The 20,848-nt window shown below is 55.4% G+C and overlaps 1 protein-coding gene across 1 annotated transcript in view; it reads left to right on the top strand.

The window, feature by feature from the left end:
* TMEM255B (transmembrane protein 255B) overlaps window positions 1-20,848 on the top strand; it is a 39,870-nt gene that overhangs the window by 5,066 nt on the left and 13,956 nt on the right. Inside the window, exons 3-4 of the mRNA XM_053218233.1 lie at window positions 1,998-2,060; window positions 14,264-14,353. Of these exons, the coding sequence (XP_053074208.1) occupies window positions 1,998-2,060; window positions 14,264-14,353 (153 nt within the window). The remainder of the gene's footprint in view (window positions 1-1,997; window positions 2,061-14,263; window positions 14,354-20,848) is intronic.

Consider the following 20,848-nt stretch of genomic DNA (forward strand, 5'->3'; position numbering starts at 1 on the left):
CTGCTAACTTCATATTTCGGGCAGTAACGCCACGCAGCAAATTGGGGACAGCCTAATCAGATCTGGCAAGAAGGGCCAACCAGATTCAGAATTATCAGGGAGATTTTTTTGAACTATGAATTCACATCCACTGTTGTTAGCAGTAGAATTTGCTCCAAGGGCATACACTGGACAGGAGTCTGGAAGGGGCCTTTATCAGCTATGAGGCCCTTAAAATGCACCAGAACCCAGAGCTGCTGTGTCAAAAATGCTAAATCAAGGTTTTCTTTTTTAATGAAGATCTTTTAATCACATTACTGTCACTAAAAGTATCAAGATTAGTAATAACATTAGTAACATTTTTAGCAAGGATGGAAAGGTTTTGACATTAAATATTTAAAAATATTTCACATACATTGTTCACTTTATCTCTATTAAAATTTTTTTTTCAAGTTTATTTATTTCTTTTAAGAGAGATAGAGGGAAAGACAGCTCAGGGGAGGGGCAGAGACAGAGGGAGAGAGAATCCCAAGCAGGCTCCGTGGTGTCAGCACAGAGCCTGACACGGCGCTCGATCCCACGACCCTGGGGTCATGACCTGAGCGGAGATCAAGAGTCGGATGCTTGACTGACTGAGCCACCCAGGCGCTCCCACTTCATCTTTATATTAATATTTTATTTTTATTTTTTGTCTATGTTTTATAAACCTATATTACCTACTTATGTGCTGTTTATGAGTAAACACATAGGGTCTGTGCAGAAAAAGTTTTATCAGTAAAATGTTAAGAGCTGCCAATATGTTGGGGCCCTACTTTTCTGCCGGGTGTTGTGGGGGGACCCCTGGACATGCGGCCAGGGCTGTGAGGACCCACCCCACCCCCCAAAGGTCAAGCCTCTGGCAGAGCCAGGTTCCCGGGCAGTGGCCAGTTCTGAAGGTGAGCTACGGAGACCAGATGAAATCCACCTGAAGACGATGTGGGTAAACGTCCCTTCCTAGGAGACCCCGCGTCCCACGTGGGCATGACAGCAGCAGTTCCCAGGATGAAGCCACGGCTGGAGGCACATCTTGGAAAGAGCATGCCAGTTGGCGAAACTTAACGGAAACACCTTAATACATTATGTTGGCCTGGAATTCTGATGGTTTTGAGCTGTGGAGCTGGACGTGAAGAAAACGTTCACCTTTCCTCCTTGAGAATTCTTCAGTTACAGGTGGAAACTTCCTCTGTGCACATGTGTCCGTCTCCACAGGCACCGTTCACCATTACAGATACAGGCTTCTGTCGCCGTAAGGCGGTCAGACTTTCAGGGCATTAAATTTGACACCGTGGACTTGAGCGCCCACAGAGGTGCCTCCCAAACTCAGGGGCAGGCGGGGCCCCTACCCAGCCGCTCACCTCCGTTGTCCCTTGTCCGACGTCGCTCAAGCTGAGGGAACCACACTCAGTGGAGGGTCCAGCCTGGCCCTGGGACCCTGGTTTTGAGGTGAGGAGGCCGGGAGCTGAGGCTGTCTCCAGGATAGGGAGACGCCCCTCAGCATCCTCCTCCTGCTGGAGCCTCCTTCCCTGCTTTTACCTCCTCCCCTCCCATGATTACCTGTCTGCCGGCTCACCTATGGGCGCCTGGTCCCCACACCTTCCCTGAGGAGCCAGCCTCTGGCTTGGACTGCCGCCAGGTCTGGGGGAAAGCAGGTGGGCCCCTCACTCTCTGGGTAACTGTGAGGGGCTGTCCCTCAGGCCGGAGGTGAGGGGCCTGTGCTGCCCTATTCTGTGATCAAGAGTTAAATTGTTTGAACGGGTTGCATTTCAGTGGCTTATATTCCTACCACTGGCTTTGGTGGAGCCCGAGACACCACCCAGATGGGCATGAGCCTGTGGGCCGCTAGGTGGTGAAGGTGGTTGGGGAGGGGTGACTTTGCCCCTTTGGTAAGATGTTTTCGAGGGGGTGGCCTCCGATTTGCTGATCCCTGTGAGCTCTAAGCCTCCATGTGCTAACCGGGCACCTTCTCCATTTCCCTCTAGCTGGGCTTTGGAGCTTTCTTAGGGATTATCAGCATCAACCTGGTGGAGAACCGGAGGCAGATGGTAAGAATGTACGTTGTTTCTTTCAAACGTGGGCAGTAAGAGTGTGTTATGTTATGGCTACAGCTAGTATTCCTGGGGAAGCCCCCGGCCCCAATCCAGCAACCGAGGATCCGGGCCCAGGTTCCCCAGGCTGTGCACTGTACAACTCTGGCCTCAGGGCTTATGGGCGTCCTTCACAATTAGTCTAAGTGACAGTTGCTTCTAGGATTGTAGGGTGAAACCTACAACCTCACATGGTGGTCCTGGCAGCTGAAGTTGAGGCACAGAAAGAAGAGTTTGGGGTATGGGGTGGGTTGGGGGTTAGCAAATTAAAGGATGATGTATAGGCTCCCGCAGGCCAAGGAGAGGGGGGAGATGCAAAGGCCAAAGGAGCCAAACTCACTCAGACTTGACAGAGAGGAAGTCCAGACCTTGCCCGGCCCCCACGCTCGTCCCCCACGTCCGGTCCCTGGTGGACCCCTATCCCCCACGTCCTGGAGTAGACTACCGCCAGCCTCGATCGGTTTTGCGAACGCGGTGTTTTTATCAATGATTTCGATTTGGGATCTGTTTGCTTTGGGGACACAGCTCCAAGAGTAAGCAGTTAATTTTGCCAGTTCACTGTGGGCTGGTGTTGAATTCTGACAGCAGTTCAGGGGGGCTTGGGGCCACATGGCCGGTTCCCACTCACCTCTAACGCCTGTCTGCATTGGCTTCATCCTACTTATTCCCAAATCTGCGGTCACCTGCCCTGGGGTCCACTGTGTGAGGGGCTGCAGTACATGACCCCATGTGCCCCCCATTCCCTGGCTGAGAGGGAAGGCCTGTGGCTTGGCTGTGGTGGCCGCTGTCATAACTGCGCGATGAGAAAGTGGCCCCTGGGGCAGAAGGAGCCTGGCCAAGTGAGGGTGGTCCTGGGATGGGGCCGGGGAGGAAGCATGACAAAGAGGTTTGGATTCTGGCAGAAAGAAGGGTTTTTACCCTGAGTCTGGGGGAGAGGAAGGGTGGGTTGCCACCCTGGGCTGCTGGCTAAGAAGAGGGGGACAGAGGGACCCCATGCTCCTGCCAGGTCCCCAGGCGGTGCATGACCCCACCGTCCTTGCCTGGCTGGTGCTGGTGTAGGGGGATCTGGGGGGTCAGCCCTCGGGGTCCTTGAAGCCCTGGCCTCTGGGTGGATCTCCTGCAGGAGGGAGGCGTCCAGAATCCAGAAGGAGCCCTGGAGGTGGTGCCCTTGAAGATTCTTGCCAAGGTCTTTCTGTGCCCCCGCTGGGGCCATGGTTAAGAGTCTGCAGTGGGAAAAGCGATTTGCTCCCAAGCTTTAACACATTCAAGTGTCGCTGTCCCCAGGAGAGGTCAGGGATTTAGGGCTGCCAGGAGCGGTCAAGCACAAGGCTCGTTCTCTTCAGCAAACGCTGCTTTTGGATAGAGAGGGCCTCCTGGTGGGGGTGGGGAGAAGCTGGAACCCCGCTGTCAGGGATGTTACCAGGTCCTGGGCCTTGGTCCGGTTTCCCTCCCGTGGCCTCTGGTGTCTCCGGCCCCGCCCCTGCCTCCGTGCCACCCCCCTCCGGCCCCTCCCCTGCCCGCTGGACCCCTCCCTGCCTGCTCTCCGGCCCCGCCCCTGCCTCTGTGCGCCCCCACACCCCCTCTCCGGCCCCGCCCCTGTTTCTGTGCCCCCCCTGAGTCCCCGCCCCTGCCTCTGTGCCCCCCCTGCGGACCCGGCCCTGCCTCTGTGACCCCTCCCTGCCTGATCGCCAGTCCTGCTGAGGTCTCTGTCAGTGCTCCTGCCTGGCTCTGCAGGCTGAGAGCCTCCTGACCTGCTTTTCCACGCAGTTTCCCCAAGGCTCAGAGCCGGCTGTGAAGCCGGAGGCCAGGCGGCTGCCACGTGGGTGGTGAGGACCCAGTTTGGTCCGGGGACGCCTGTTTCTTTACCTTTTAAAAAGAGCTTTATTGAGACATAACTCACCCCTTTAACGTGTAAAATGCAGTGGCTTTAGCATATAACGGGTGTGTGCAACCACCACCACAGCCAATTTGAGGACATTTCGTCCTTTCAAACAGAAACCACCCCGCCGGCGCCCGTGTCCAGCCCTGGGCGACCACTAACCTGCTTTCGGTCTGGACTGTGTGCACGGCCTGGCCCACATCTGTCACTCAGCATAGTGCTTTCCAGGTTCATCCCCGTGGCCGCCTGTGTCAGGACCGCGGTGCTTTATGGCTAAGTCATGTTCCAGCGAATGGATGGGGTACATTCTGTGTCCGTTCGTCAGTGCTGGTCCCTGGGGAGGCCGCCACCTTGGGCTTCGAGGCGAGCGTGAACATGGGGCACGGTGCTAGCAGTGGAGTTGCTGTCGTGGGGCCACCGTCTTACATGCCCGCCAGCGCGTTCGGGGTCTCCAGTGTCCCCAGCCCTTCCCAGCCCTCCTGGTGGGAACATCGTGGTATCTCACCGTGGTATTTCCTCTGTGACTAGTGACCTTGGGCTTCTTTCCGTGACCTTCTTGGCCTTCTCTACATCTGTTTTTAGATAAACGTCTATTCAGGTCCCTTGCAGATGTTTAAACTGGGTGACTTGTGTTCCTCTCCTTCAGGGGTCAGACCCTTTATGGCCAGAGGCCAGTCCTTTTGTCAGGTACGTGATTTGCCAATATTGTCTCCCTTGAGCACAGAAGCTTGCAGTTTCGAGGAAGCCCCAGGTGTGTATTTTCTCTCTCGTCGCCTGTGCTCTTGGTCTAAGTGTCCCACGCCAGTTCCAAGATTGTGAAGATTTACCCCCTGTGTTTTTGAGTTTCGTCACTTACGTTTAAGTCTTTGGTCCATTCTGAGTCAGTGTTTGCATATGTTGTGAGATGGGGTCCACATTCCATCTTTTTGCCAGTGGCTGCTCCATTGTCCTGGCACCAGTTGCTCCGAATGGTCTTGGTGGCCTTGTCAGCCACAGTGCTTTTCCTCCACGGGCCAGTGTTCGTGTCGATGTGTGCTGTCTCGGTCACTGGTGCTTTGTAGTGGGTTTTGAAACCAGAACTCGAGTCCTCCTACTTTGTTCCTCTTTTCCAGGACTGTTTTGGTTATTCTCTGTCTTTGCAATTTCACACGAGTGTTAGAATCAGCTTGCCAGTTTCTGCGGAGAGGTCAGCTGGATTCTGCTCAACCTGTACATCAGCTTAGGGAGTGTATCTGGCTGAGAGATGTTAAGTATCCTCACCCATGAACTTGCGATGTTTTCCTAGTTTTTTAGATCTTCTTACGTTGTCCTCAACAATGTTTTGTTAAGTGTCTTAAGTTTCGCGCTCCCTTTGTTAAGTTTATTCCTAAGTGTTTTATTCTTTTTGAGGGTATTAGGAATAGATTTTTTCCCATAACTTCATTTTTGGATTGTCCATTAAATGGGTGTAAAAATACAATAAGTTTTTCTATGCTGATCTTGTATCCTGTAGCTCTGTGGAATTCATTCATTTGTTTTAATCGTTTCAAGTGGATCCCTTAGGGCTCTCCATCCGTAAGATCATGTCGCCTGCAGACAGACATAGTTTTGTTTCTTCCTGTCCAGTCTGGATGCTGGAGGTCTGTTTCGGAGGCTTTAGTAAGAGAGCAGTGTGGGGCCATCTTACCTGCAAGCTTCTGTGTGCCTGGCAAGATGGGGCCCCGGCTTCCCAGACCAGAGCCTGCGGACGGGAGTCATCTGTGACCCTGTGCAGCCCCATTTCCCCTGGTGAGGAGGGGCTCTTCCGGACTAACTTTGTAGGGTGAGCACACCGCACTGTAACGTTTGACTTCACGTTGATGGAAACTGAGACCTGTGTCCACCACTAGGGTGGTGTGATCTTGGGAAACTTACTTGACCTTTCTGGGCCTCAGTTACCCCATTTCCAGGGCTGCCAGGAACACCTGTGTGAGGAGGTTCAGTACAGTGTTGGCCCGGAGCAGGTGTCCGGGGGCGGGGGGGGGGGGGCGGGGTGGTGCCAATGTCGCTCACTGTTCCTGAGCCCCCCGGGTGCGGTTGCTTCGAAAGGAGTCTGTAAATAGCAAGCTGAGAAAATGTCAGAGAAAGAGAGAATGCATTTCAAGTGCATCCACATATGTAAGAATGCTTTCTTCTTTCTTGATTTCTTTTTGTTTTTTTTACGATAAGAAATTTAGGGGCACCTGGGTGGCTCAGTCAGTTTAGCATCTGACCCCTTGATTTCGGCTCAGGTCATGATCTCACGGTTCATGTGTTCAAGACCCATATCAGGCTGTGTGCTGACAGCTCAAAGCCTGGAGCCTGCTTCCAATTCTGTGTCTCCTCTCTCTCTGCCCCTCCCCTGCTGGCACTCTCTCTCTTTCTCAGTAATAAATAAACATTAAAAAAAATTAAACATATACAAAAGTAGGCCCTAGAGCCCAATGAATCTCATGGCCAGTTATCTCTCACCCATTTCTTCCCTTCCTGTATTATTTTGGAACAATTACCAGATAGCGCCATTTCATCTGTAAATGGTTTGTTCAACTTGAGGGGTGGGATCCAATCGTTACAGTGGCTGCACCATTACCTCCACCCATCACCACGTTGGCTTCCTGTGATGTCCAAAAAATGCCCCAGAGTGAGTCAGCTTTTCCTATTTTCCCACTGATGGTGAGTTGCTGGCTTCTCCTCACCCAGACAGACGCACAGATCATCAAGTTCAATATCAGCCCAGCCATCCACACAGCCCCAGAGGCAGGGGGCGGGGGGGCTGAGAGTGGTGTGCAAACTGTCCACCTGCCTCCATGTGTGTGCACACGGACACACAGACGCACACAGACACAGAAGGACACACAGAGACACACACACAGACACAAATATAGACACACATAGACATGCAGATACACAGACACACATGCAGACACATATACAGACGTACAGACACACACACACAGACACACACAGACACACACACAGACACAGACATGCAGACACACAGACAGAGATGAGACCCTGCAACACTGGAACGTGGTGTAAAAACGTCAGCTGAACTAATGGAACTACCAGGAACCCGCAGGTGCCTGGTCCATAGGGAGCCTGTCGTCCTGTGCTGTGTGATGGGGTCCCGGCTGGGTCCTCCCTCCTCTCCTGCTTTGCTTCTGCTGCGGGTCTGGACATTGGGGGCCCTGACGGGGTGTGTCCAGCCTCTCACCTTGTCACACAGAAGCTGAGGTGGCCTGTGCCCCCCAGACCAGCCTGGGAGGGGCGGGGGAGGAGGGACCCTAGGCCTCCAGGCACGGTACTCCGAAGTCCTGGACTGGGGACCCGGAGGTCATCGGGAGGAAACCTGCCGATGTCCACAGCAAACGCCTGAGAAGCGGGTGGAGGGTGCGGGGCCTGCTGGACCCCACGTCCCCTCTGCAGGTCTCACTAGTGACTGGTGTCCTGGAGGCTGCCTGACCTTGGATGCCCTCGCTCTGCCACAGGAATCTGGACACAGACATAGGGAGCCACGTGCGGGGCATTTGAGGGCGAGCCCTCTTTGCAGCGTCTTACAGGCTGCTGGCAACACTTTGGGGACAGGAGTTCATGGCTTCTTCACCCTTCTCCTCTCAAGCTTCTGGGGCCATGCCTGCGGGGTCTGAAGGACTAGGGGCTCTGGGTGACACCCTCCCCCAGGATGAAGACACCATGGCCTACACCCTCCAGAAGTCTGGTTGATTTCGGGAGAAAGGTGGTGGAAGAGGTGAGTGAAGAAGCCACGGGAATGACCACCCTCCCTGCCATCTGGCTGACTGTGGCTTTGGAATAGGAAAACTGTTCTGGGTTTTAAGCACCCAAGGTTGGAGGCCCACAAGAGTTAGTAGCTGCCATGCAGGAAGTGGACTCAGCAGCTCCAGTCACATAAAAACTGTGGTTGGCGGGTGGCCCTGTCCTCTTATCGCTCCACCAGGGCCACCAGCCACACCCTGCCCTGTCGCTTGCTGACACGGGAGCCGTGAGGGCTGTCTGGCCGCTGAAGCCGGCCTCCGTCCATGGCCTTGTGACTGGTACGAACCCTCCTGTTCCTTTCTGCCCAGGAATCCGGGCAGCGGGGGCTGGGGCAGTCCCCAGGCCAGCAGGCTGGGTGTGAGGCACGGCATGGTTCGCGGCACTACCCAGAGCTGTCACACTGGGGCCGCGTGCGCCACGTGCCGGGACAGGGTGTGCTGCTCTGAAGGGAGTGGTCCTGCAGCCCGACTCCTGGTGGCGTGGAGAGCCAGCGAGTGTGTGAAAGCACTGTGCCCTGCCCTCATCCTCTGTGACTTTCGCTCACTGGTCCTGGGAGCCGACAGCTAGTGACCACTGATTACACAGGGAGGATTCTCACAGGACCAGGTGCTCCTGGGTCTCAGTTTCCACAGATTTCGGTGCTCATGGAGGGGCTCCGTCTGAAACCACTGCCTGGAACTTATGTTTCAGTTGCCACGAGTCCACACAACGTCTGCTTGGAATATCTGAGCTGCTTTCGGGACAGGCCCCAGTGTCTCTGTGTTTAGATAGGGCCCTGGGGCCTTTCTGATGGGATGCCACACCCTGGGCTGTCTAAGCTGCGCTCCCCAGAGAATGACATTCTCCTGCAGCACCTTCAGCATGTGCTAGAGACGCTGGTGCACGCTGGCCTGTGTCGTAGGAAAATGAAGTTACTGATTCTGCGTCAAAGTAATCTGACTGCCCCCAGCATGACTGCCCGGGACCATCGCTATTGCTTCTGGGGCACCGCCTCTCCCGAGCTTTCCATGCCCTGTGTGTGTGTTGCTATGTGTCCATTTCTCCCCCAGAAACATTCAGCGCACACGTCCTGTGCACGGTGCTGCTAGGCACGCGGTGGGGAGCCCTGATCTCCTGCCGCGGATGCACAGAGAGCACTGCCCAGGGTGCATGGGAGGAGCCATGGGGAGGATGGAGAGTGGCAGTCAGGCAGGGAGGCCCGGAAGGATCTGTCCCGAGGCTGGGATGGGGAGGTTGGGGCGCTTGTGGGTGAGGGCCAGAATGCCAGCTCGCCAAGCAGACATGCCCCCTGTGGCGGCTGTGACCCCTGGGGCTCTCCCTGCAGCTGCAGGACAGGGAGTCCCCTTGATCTCACCTCTGCCCCAGGTCCTGCACCCGCCCGCCTCTCTCCCTGCACACCACCAAGGAGGCTATCTGGTCCTTTGTTGGAGGCTTTTGGTTACTGATTCAGTCTTATTTGTATGGGTCTGTGGAAAATTTCTATTTCTTCTGGAGTCAGTTTTGGTACTTTGTGTGCTTCTTACAATTTGTTCATCTAGATGATCAACTTTGTTGGTGCACAAAAGCTCACAGTATCTTCTTATAATCCTTTAATTTCTGTAAAGTTGGTAATACTGTTCCCAAGCTTATTTCTGATTTTAGTCACTTGCTTTTTCCTCTTGTTTTCTTAGTTTAGCTAAAGATTTGTCAACTTTATTGATGTTTTCAAAGAACATTGATTGTCTTTCTTTTCCCCCTGTGTCTTTTTTCCCTGTGTTAACCTTTATAATTTCCTTTCTTTTGCTGGCTTCAGGCTTCGTTTGCTCTCCTTTTTCTAGTTCTTTAGGGCGGGAGGCAGCTGATCTGAGAGCTGTCTTCTTTTTCAGTGTGTGTGTTTACCACTGTGAGTTCCCGGAGAGCCTCAACCGCACCGGAGTGGGGCCCCGGTGTGCTTTCATTTCATCCTGTTCACCCCAAACTGGTGTGCAGTCCCCCTGGTGACTTCTTCTTTGACCCATCGGTTGTTTAGGGGTATGATGTTTGGTTTCCACATATTTGGACTTTCCATCCATGATTAATTTCTACCGCATCCACGTGGTTGGGGGAGGAAGGTATGGACAGCAGGAGTATGGATGGAGGACACATGAAGTCCAGCCTGGGGTCCTGGGGGAGGCAGGGTGGTCTGCGTGGTGACATGCACTGGAGCCTGCGGTGTCCCCAGCAGGAGGACCCCAGTCAGGACTGGAGGCAGACAGTACGAAGGGGCTGAGGGACACCTGGACGATGGATGTGGGAACAAAGAATACCTGGGGATGAGGAACACTTGGAGACAAGGGACACAGGGAGGATGGGGACAAGGGACCCGTGGTGAGGGATAGCCTAAGAGTCCTGACTCCCTGCTTGGGGTGTTGGGACTGCCTCAGGGCTCCCTGGTGAAGGCCTGGTGACATTCTCCTTGGTAGATGGTGTCCCTGCCAGCCACATCCATGTGATGCTCCTGGGCGTCAGACTGCGCCCCTCCACCTGCACTGGGGGCCATCTTCCACCTGGCCCTTGTCATTAATGCCCCCTCTGCCAGCGCAGACGTCTCTCCCAGACCGTGGGCCCAATGGCTCTGCCTCTCCCGTGTCCCCTGGATGCCACCATCAGACCAGCCCCTTGCCCTGCACCAGGCCCCACCCTGGTCATCACCTGCCTGGGTCGCTGTCACCAGGAGCTAACTGTCCCCTTTCTACCTGCCCCAGTTCAGCCCCCACAGCCAGAGGGCTCTCATGCCCCAGGGTAGGCCTTCTCAGATCCTCCGGGCGAGACCCCGACCCCTTGCTCCCTTGGCAGCCCTGACTCACTGGGTCTGTCTTATCCTTGGATGAGAGGCCTGCCCACCTGGTGACAACCTTCCTACCGGGTGACAAGCTCACACCCACTGTTTTCCCGATTTCCATGTTATCAACATGACCTTATCTACTGGTATTTCGTTTTTAATCTGCCTTCCCTGTTGCGACGTAAACTCAGAGCCCCGTGGAGATGTGAAGGTGACCTTCCCCCTTCCCAGGAGAAGGGCCCTGCAGGGCAGTGAGACCTGTTCCCTTCTGTCCCTGAGGGAGTAACAGCTTCCATGCAAAGTCTGTCTGTGTGGTGGCCTCACACAGTGTGGAGAGTGATGTGGCTTGTGTCCCCCCAAGGCGTGATGAGTTCTGCCTCCCTGTCCTTACTGGCACCTGACAGACCAGAGACCCACAGGGCATCCCTAAGAGAGCTCTTCCGTCACTGTTCTGGAACACTTCCTACTTCCAGCCCGAACGTTGGAGGAGAGAACGTCCAACATCTTTCCCACCGTGATCTCCTGGACCTGGGGGCTGACGCACTAGAGGATCTCAGGCAGTGCCACCCCCTGATCTCGCTGCACTTTATCCTGTGTGTGGTCACGCTAGCACTTGACTTACCGAGTGTGTGTGATCATGCTGGCACTGAATTTTAACTTTCAGGAGCAGTGGGCAGAAAGACAAGGTCAGTTGAAAGGTGATGAGGATATTCAAATGGTGGGGACAGCTTGTACAAGACCAAACCATGTTTTGTAAGTCTGGATGATTGAGGGCAGTCAGGCAATGTCAGAGGACACTACACATCCTGTGCTTCTGCAAAGTTCTGGGTGAAATCAGGTGGGGTGTCAGGGAGGCCTCTCAGCTGTCCAGGACTCTGGCCAGGCCGCTGCTGGCTCAGAGCTGGTCGCATGGCCAGGAGGGGGAGTGTGATGTTCTCTGAAGGGCCATCAAGTTGGTGCATGGCAAGCTTGCTGGGACAGCAGTCCCCACAACGCTTTGCTTGCACATGCACAGTGAGAGAAGTAGCAGGGCCACTTCTGGAAGCTTCTCAGACAATGGGCAAGTGCTTGGTGGATGCCCTGGGCCAGCACCAGAGCTGGAGTGTGGGTGCACAGGGCAGGCAGACACCCACTCCTGACCACACACCCTGCCGGGCTCTAGGAGAGTCCTCTGTGGGGACAGCCAAGGCTGCCTGGGACCCCAGAGTGCCATGGGCCAGCAGAGCTCGGTGTCCGGGACAAAGCAGGAGCCTGGGAGGCATTTGCTGGCGGAGCGGCTCTCCCTGCTTTTGGACTTGTCAGAGTCTGACCCCTTCCTGAGTTCACCGGCCACTCAGGAGGTCTGGCAGGCAGGTAGGAGGCTGCATCCTGGGATTGCAGCGTGGCTAGCCCTCCCTGCAGCTGACAGTAATGTCACAGATGTCAGGACCGGGAGGACATGTGCTAAGTGACTCTGGGTTCTAAGGTGAGCCTGTTCATCTTTGAGTCTGTTTTCCATTGGCCCCCTGGCCGGGGATTCTGCGCAAGGAGAACTGGAGGCAGCAAGTGGCAGGGACGGACTCCCGGCTGATGCAGCCTTGGGGTTCAGGCCTTTAGGAGGGACCCAAGCTGGGCAAGGGCCAGGACGTCCCTCTGGGGACGGCAGGACTGTCAAAGCTTGAAGACTCAGCAGCCAAATTAGGTGAAAGCTTTTCATTTTTTTTGGAAAGTGAGGTGCTGGGAAATTTGAAAGCTGCCATCTGAATCGTTTATATATGTTTTAATGCATTTTTCCACAACAGCAGTACAAATGCAGGAGAGTTCCGTCAGTACAGTTTCTGCAAATGATGTTCACATGACTTTACACACCCATCCTTTTACTTGTGTGCAGTGGTTTCCCCAAGGAAGCGACCAGTGTCTTCTCCTTCCCCAGCAGAATGAAGAAGTGCTTTTTTCTTTGGCTACCTTTGCGGTGGGCGTGGCAGGTGGGCAGCCCCTGCCTGGTCTCACACCCTCCCCCCCCCCCCCAGACCTTGGCTTGTTTTTCCAGGGCCTTCCAGTGTCCTCAGGGTAAGGCGAGTCCTCCCTGTCTATGCCCCAGGGTGCTGGGTTGATGCCTGGTACTATGGAGGGGGGGTGGTTAGTTCTCAGTGCGGGGGAGGCACCGTGGTCTGGTTGTTGCTGAGTCAATGGCCGAGCTGTTGTGCAGAACAGTGGTGTTAACACTGCAGCTTCTGTGGGGTAATAGTTCTTCGTTGTGCAGATGAACAGGCAGGGCTTTCTGCACACCTCCCCTCGGGGCCTCAAATTCTCTGTCAGTTCATCACAAAATGTCACAAGTGTCAGACTGTGAGGAACAGCCAAGGACCTCTGTTGGTTTTGTCACGTCTACCGGCCACACCAGAGAGGCAGGCTGCGAGGACGCACGGCAAGAATGAGTCGGAGCCAACACCTCTGAGTCCAGGTGGGGAAATTGAGGACCAGACAGTCACCAGTTCAGAGACCCCCAAAGGACTTGGGCACAGCCCCAATTTGCAACATCAGGGGACCGTTTCCACCGGGCTCTGGTAGGGCTGGCGGCTGAGAGCGGGCCCAATTCCCTGCGCCTCGGAACAGCAGCTGTGGGGGGTGGGGCCCGGCACCCCGCCACACTGTCCCCTGGAGTGTCAAGCCAGCTCCCTGCGCCTGTTGAACAAAATAACTCAGGTTAACAAGGACAGAGGGGGAGCTGGTTGCATGGAGCCGTGGCCAGTGAGCCTGACTGTGCTGCCCAGAAGCAGCTCAGATGCGTGGGAGGAAGCACCCTGAGTGACTTGGGGGACAGTCTGGGGCCTGTTTCCAAGGCTGGAGACCCAGAGGACTGCTCACAAACACTGGGCACTGCTTACAGTTTGCCGGTCACAAGGGGTGGGTGGTTCCAAGTTGCTTTATGCAGAGTCCTGGACCCAGGAAATAAATACGCTGCCGTGGGTCATGTGGGCGGGGTTGGGTTCTTGCTGCTGGAAAGGAGTTGCAGGTGACAAGGCTGTTGCAGTGGTTTGGACGGTGACAATACTTGGGGAATCTCAGGGGAACGACATGTGGGAATTCTTTGTACTATGTTTGCTACCTGTTATGGGAAGTTTAAAATTATTTCACAAAGATAGTTTAAAATATGTAGAGAAAGTGGCCAACAATGGGAAGAAAGCTTTCTTCAGCTAAGAGAGACGTGGCTGGAAACAGCAGCGAGCCTGCGGTAGCCAGCAGATGGCTGACACTTAGAAAATGAAAAGGAGGCGTCGCTTGGGTATAAGGAGGTGCTAGGCCTTTGGAGTGAAAACTGGCAAAGCCTCGTTATGGACGAGGTGGCGTTTCTCAGACCATAAGGCGCGCAGACCTGAACGTGTCCTGTCTGAACGTGAGGGGTCTGTCCTGCAGAGACGCCCACCCAGAAACCCAGATTCAACACGGATCCTATTTAGGGTCGTTGTGGCAGAATTTGTAATAGCAAAAAGCTGCAGACGGTCTGATAATCTGATTATTTATGAGGGGGTGTGCGGAGGACCCGGGGGCCCGTCTCCCACCACAGCGTGGAAGAACCAGCAAGAATGCAGCCCGCGGGCCGGGCTGAGTCATGGGGCGGTGGGAGCGGCGGTGGGCCCGGGGCGGCGGGGTGGGACTCGGGCAGCTGGCATCTGGAGGACTGTATTGGGAGTGTGTAACGCCCACTCGCTTCTCTGCCCTCTGTCCCAGCTGGTCGCGGCCATCGTGTTCATCAGCTTCGGCGTGGTGGCGGCCTTCTGTTGTGCCATCGTGGACGGCGTGTTTGCTGCTCGGCACATAGTGAGTGTCCCTTCCTCCATTTTGTTCTCCGTCACTATCGGGGTTTGGAAATATCTACAGAAGCAAAATTTCATGTTGCAGAACTCAGCTCACTGACCTTCTGGGTCCTCCCTCCCTGGGTCTGCCAACCGCTCTCTCTGCCTTGCTGGCTTTTCCTCATTCTCTGCAAAACTGACCCAGCACATGCACACACACACATGGACAAACACACACGTGCGCGCATGCACACTCATGTGCATGCATACACACTGATGGTCACACACATGCACACACATGCACATGGACACTCGCACACACATGCACACACTCATGGACACACACATGTGCATTCACACTCACACACTGATGGTCACACACATGCACTCACATACGTACACATGCACACGGATGCATGCACACTCGTGGGCACACGTGCACACACTCAGGTGCGTGCACATACTCATAGGTACACACACAGTGCCCTTACACACTCATGTGCAGTAGTTCAAGTATGTGTCTTGAGGGGTGATGTTGGCATTTTCTCACTGGCACTGTAGCTGTGAGACGCTTATGCTTGTTTCATCTCCGTGTGGACGCCTGAGTGGGCGAGTCCTTCATAGGGGCTGAGGGCCCAAGTGTGAGAGTCCTTGGCAGTGGCTGAGGACAGGGCCACACCAGGCGCATGCCCTGGGACCTGGGAAGTCCAGCTTGTTCTACTTGGAGCGAGCAGGTTCCGAGTGAGGGAGAGAGCCAGGCCACGGAACGAGGAACATAGAAATAAATACTCGAGTATGCTGAAGTCAGTCAAGGCGGCCAAGGCAAATGTGGAATCCGTTGTCCAACTACGTAGGACATTTTCCTAACCAGTTTGTATGTTTAGAAAAGCTTTGTTACAATGTCAGGAAATGGCTCTTGTTTCAAACTGGGCAGGTGGAAGAGAGATTTTTCCGCCAACCTGGGGGCCCAGCAGAGACAGCGTTATACCCTCAGCTGAAGCCTGACCTGCATTTCTTTCTGAACACCTGTCACGGGCAGCTGCCTTTGACCTTGGACTCTGGACTCAGGAGGTGGTGGGTTGGTGCTGCGTTGACCTCTGCGGGGCAAGCTGTCCACCTTCCTGGCACCCTGTCCTGCTAAAGGACTCTGAACAGCTGGTTGTTCCCCCAGAACCCCTGACACATTTACGGCCTGAGGGCGATGGGCTGGGAGCAGACACACTTCACGATCCTTCTGCCTGGCTGCCTTGGGCTCGCCAGTAAGCACCCCCACTCGGTAAGCCCCATGACGGTGCTGTCACCGAGTGCCGTGTCCCCATAAATTCTCATGTCGAGACCTGGCTTCCAGGGGGATGGTGTTTGGGGTGCAGCTTTGAGAGGTCACGAGGTGGAACGTTTGTACAGGGGCCTGTAATGCTCCCCGGCCCCTCCTCCTCATGGGTGAGCACACGCTGTCCCTGAACCCGGAGGGGGCCCCCCCACACACTGGATCTGGCAGCCCCTCCTGACCGTGGACTTCCACCGCTGTGCTGTGAGAAGCAAATTGTTTATTGTTTACCCCCTCCCCTCCCTGCCAGTTTATAGTATTTTATTGTAGCAGCTCGCGTGGACGAACAAAAATTGGTCCAAGAGTGGCGTGCTGCCGGGGGGCTCCCCAGGGCCGAACAAAGCCCCTGGCGGGATGGTGGTGGTGGGGTGGCCCCTCTTGGGCCTCTGTGGAACGTTTGTGCCTCTGCCGTCAGATGCAGGCGCAGGAAGAGTGAGACAGAGAGCATCACGGCGGAGCCGCCCAGGAGAGCCCTGGCCTGCACAGGTGGCCAGGCATCTGTGGGTCCTGAGTGGCCCCGGGCCGTGAGGACCCGCTGGTGCCTGGAAGGGGCACAGGCCGGAGCCTGACCAGAGCCCCATGGTCGTCCCCGCCCCGGGTGTTCACCGGCATTTGTTAGGTCTTTACATTTATAGCACCTTTTAGGGGTCTCTGTATGCGTACTTTGTCCCAGACTTCTGCTTGTTTTTTATTTCTGGAAAGATCACTTGAACTGTGAGTCCCTGACCAGTATTTGCTGCCATGGTTCTGGCGTGCTGCTTGGTTAGCACAGAAAGCGTATCCTCCGATGCAAATCCAGTATTCGTTTCCGAGCCTGTTGCTGATGTCAGCAGGTTGTGCTGGACGGGAGACCTGGCCTTCTGCAATGCCCTCCAGCCATCAGCACCCACCGAGGGCTCCCCAAGCCAGGACGCAGGGATGGGTGGACAGAAAGCCTCTTGGGGCTCAAAACAGGCCTGCCAGGGGGTGATCGTCTCAAGGCCTTCTCGGGAGGAAACCCCACGTGTGCCCTCAGAGTGCAGCTCTGTGGGGAGTGCCCCGGAGACAGATGCCCATCTGCTCAGTGAGGAGCCCGTCAGTTTAGAAACGTCTAGCAGACAGTGCTTCTCAACATGGGCTCCACCCTGGGGCAGACAGAGCAGTGAGTGGTGTCTGTCTGGGCCTGGCCGCGCTTTTGTGCTGGTCTCTCTGTTCCAGGTGTTTCCTGGGTAATGAGGCCCATTCACACAGTGGCATCTGGTACAAAGAGTTAATCGCAGTTTTCTCCTGGCACGTCGGCGGGTCAGGTCTTCAGTAGGCCCAGACAGGGGGCGATGTGTCTGATGTTGTGGAGAACGGCGTCCCTCATGGGGCAGAGGGCAGAGCATGCCAGGGAAGGGTCAGCAGGCTTCCGCCGGGGGCTTCGTGCAGAGCCTGGGTGGTTGTGAGGGCGCCCTCCCCAGCGGGGCCCAGCTCTCCGCTCCACAGGCCTTGGCGGGTCAGCGTGCCACTCTGCCCACTAAGCCAGGTGCTACCAGCCTGGAGGACTCAGGAGTGTGTGTGGAAGCGTCCCGAGTGTAAATATCCCCTTGTCAAAGTTCTTTCCCTTCTAAAAATGCACAATTAACATCTCTTGAGAAGAAGATGTGATGATCCCATTGTGGTGTGAGTGTCCCTCTGCTTCCAGGAAGGACAGGGAACCCTGAGAGGCAACCACCCCATCCTATGAGCCAGCACGCTGGCAGACGGAGGCTGGCACTTGGCCCCCTTGGCCATAGGCCCAAGTCACCAACACAACAGAAAGTAGAGCCTCACGGCAGCAGGATGTGTGACCGTGGCAACGACCCCAGTCGCGGCCTGAACTGTGACACAGAAGCGGCTGTCCCCATCCCTGCCCTACACGCAATCTTCAAGCACGTCCTTACAGAACAACAAGACCCAGAGGCAGATGCTTAATAATAAAGGCAAATAAAATGGAAATTTAGGAGCTGGGGGACCCTCTGGCCTGCCTGAGTCCTGCCCGCCATGCGGGACCTGCCTCCATCCTGAGGAACAGGGCTCCCCAAAGCCTTGACCTGGGTGGCAGGGAGCACATTTCTGCCTGAGGCCCAACATGGGGACACTCTCTGTGCTTGTTCTGTGCGATGGGATGTCCATTTCCAGCAGTGAGGACCCGTCTCTCGAGGGGCAGCTCAGCTCAGCCTTCCTGCTGTCAGAAGAGGCAGCATCGACTCAGGAAGGTAGAAAGGGTCTTGTGCCCGAGGTTGGCCCTAGGGGGCTCCAGGTGCCTGGGCCCCCTCCAGCACACTGCACCCCCATGGCCCGAGCCTCTGCCGAGAGGGCCCATTGGCCGCGGAGCCGGTGGAAGTCGGGCCAGCTTCCTACTTGTGAGGGGGGTGCTCCTCTCCCAGGGAGTGGATGAGGATGAATAGAGTCATGGGTCCTGGTAGGGCCACGTGAAGGAAGGACCACCCTTTCCTGGGCAGACTGCGTTCCTTCCGTTGAAACAAGGTGTGGACATTTCGGAAACCACAGGCAGAGTCTGGCCAGAGGGTTTCACGTGACCAGTCTTTTTTTCCCTTTATTTTTCCCTCTATTAAAAACAAAGCCAGTAAAGGCTGGGTTTTACTGGGAAGGGTTACGGGGTGTTTGAAGATGGGTGTCTTCCCTCGGCTCCAGTCCCTGCCTGGCTGCTGACCCGGGGGAGAGTGGGGCCAGGGGAGCGTGGTGAGGGAGGCTGGACACACCTTTTTTTGTCTGGAAAGGAGCCCAGGCAGTGTGACGGATGGCTCTGGGTCCCCAGCTCCCTGCGGGGCAGAACGGGCTGGGGAGGGGGGCAGGGGTCCAGACTCAGTACCTTCACCTCTGCCCTCAGAAGGCAAAGCACTCAGCATTCTCTGTCCTCAGTGTGTCCTACATACATTTTAAGGTTTCTTAGTTGTTTTTTTTTTAAACTGCCGCACCTGGTGTTAATCCTGGGCTATCCCATGTGTGCCTTACAGAACTCTGTTCTTTCCACTTTTCTGCAAGTTTGAAATTATTTCCAAACAAAAGATTTCAAAAACGCCAGGACCAGGTGCACGTCCTCATTGTCCCGGTCTGGTGTGGCTGTCCCAGCCTCTGCAGAGCTCGGGCTCCACCACACGCTGAGGGGTCGCTGAGCCCCCCGCATGTGACGTGAGGGCCTCCTCCCCACAGCCTCCCTCGCACACTCCTGCTCATTTATTCCTTAGCTCGGTTTCCTGCCTTCCTCTGGCTGCACACGGCCAGCGTCTGGGGGCCGGCCCGTCCCCCCTCACGGGGCATGTGCACCGGGGAAGACATGAACAAGGGTACGAAGGAGCTGAGTTTCCAGGTTGAAAATGTCCAGCCTGACTCTGCAGGGTGGAGAGTGATTGTCTAACAGGCTAACAGGTGAAAAAACCAATTCACCAAAGGCTCTTTCCTACCCGCTTTTTTTTTTTTTTGAGAGAGAGAGAGGGCATGTGCATTGGTGGGGGAAGGGCAGAGAGAGAGAGAGAATCCTAAGCAGGCTCCACACCAAGCCTGATTTGGGGCTCGAACCCACGACCGTGGGATCATGGACTGAGCTGAAATCAAGACGGAGCCCCCAAGGTGCTCCTCTTTCCTAGAAACTTGTAACCGGCTTCCAGCACTTCTCAAAATTATGATTTTGAGATGCCAACACTGGGGGACAAAATGTGGGGAGAATGTGACCAGGATGACAGGATGTGGTGCCGGGTGTGGTGCAGAGGCCCAGCGGCACTAGGCCTGCAGGACTCACGTGGTCGCTGTGGCTCCTCCACGTGGCACATGTCTGGTCTGACACACGTATGAACAGTGACCGTGTGACTGGACCTTGGGGACTGGTGTCACCACCGGGTCGGACCCAGCCTCACCTCAGTCCACGTCTGGCTCATGTTCTCTGTTGCAGGCTCTCTCCCTGTGCACTCGCTCTTGCTCCTGAGCTGAGCCCCGAGGGCTTGGGGGCGGGAGATGGCTTCTGGAACCCCGGTTTCCGAGTGAAAATCCCAGCCCTGCAGTGTGCATGGGAGTCTCCCGGCCTCGCCTCCCACTCGGCACTCATTGGAGAGAAAGTCCCTTCAAAACCACTTGCTTCCCAAGGGGGGCTCTCTATGCAGCTGCAGGTGTGAGCAGAGAAGGCATGTCCTCCCTCGGTCTCTGTCTTTCTCAGATGCGTGGGACTTCTGGAAGGTCGCCCCTGGCAGGACATCTGTCAGCCGTCAGCCCACCTGTTTCCACCCAGAGGGGCCTCCGGCAGGTCTTCTGGGCTGCTGGACTCATGGCTCTGGTCCACCATGGGGGCCATGGCAGATAATGGGGTCAAGACAGACTTCTCTCTAGCACAGCCACTTTGCGGTTGCCCCAGAGTGTTTAGTTTAGTGCTGGTTTGGGACACCTGCAGGGACTGGACACACTGCGCTGATGGTAGGGGGCGTGGTGTCCTTCTCCTCCTGCTGGCCCCGGTGCCTCTGTTCACAGCTGCTCACCAAAGTCCTGCCCTGCCAGGCGTGCTAGAGGCTGGGGTGGCGCATTAGGTCTGTGGCCATGTGGCCTCTGCCATGGCTACTGAGTTCAGCTGCTACAGCACAGAAGCAGCCACAGACGATATGCAGACAAATGTGCATGGCTGCGTGCCAATAAAACTTTATTTACAAAATCAGGTGGTGGGCCAGTCATGGCCTGAAGGCCACCGTGTCCCCCTACAGGAGACACACGGGGTTTTAACTGAACTTTAGTGACTTAGAGTCTCATGTTAGTATGTGGAGGGTCTTAACACTAATTTACGTAGAATGGTCAAGAAATAAAAACCGTGTCATAGTGGTCTTTTTTGGTTTTTAAAGTTTACTCATTTATTTTGAGAGAGAGAGAGAGAGAGAGAGGATCCCAAGCAGATTCCACACTGTCAGCACAGAGCCCGATGTGGGGCTCAAACTCATGAACCGTGAGATTATGACCTGAGCTGAAATCAAGAGTCGGACGCTCAACCGACAGCCACCTGGCGCCTCTCAGTGGTCTTCCTGAACACCCACTGCCCCTTTTCCTGGGCCAGAATGACGCTGACTCCGGGCTCTGGCCCCAGAGAAACGCTATTTCCAGTGTGATCGTAAATTCGGAGAAGTCTTTGTGGCAGGTGGAACTAAAATGGTCGCAGTTGTATTTAATTTGAACTATTAAGAACTTTTTCACCCT

Source organism: Acinonyx jubatus, chromosome A1, assembly GCF_027475565.1.
Source record: "Acinonyx jubatus isolate Ajub_Pintada_27869175 chromosome A1, VMU_Ajub_asm_v1.0, whole genome shotgun sequence".
Taxonomy (NCBI): Eukaryota; Metazoa; Chordata; class Mammalia; order Carnivora; family Felidae; genus Acinonyx; species Acinonyx jubatus.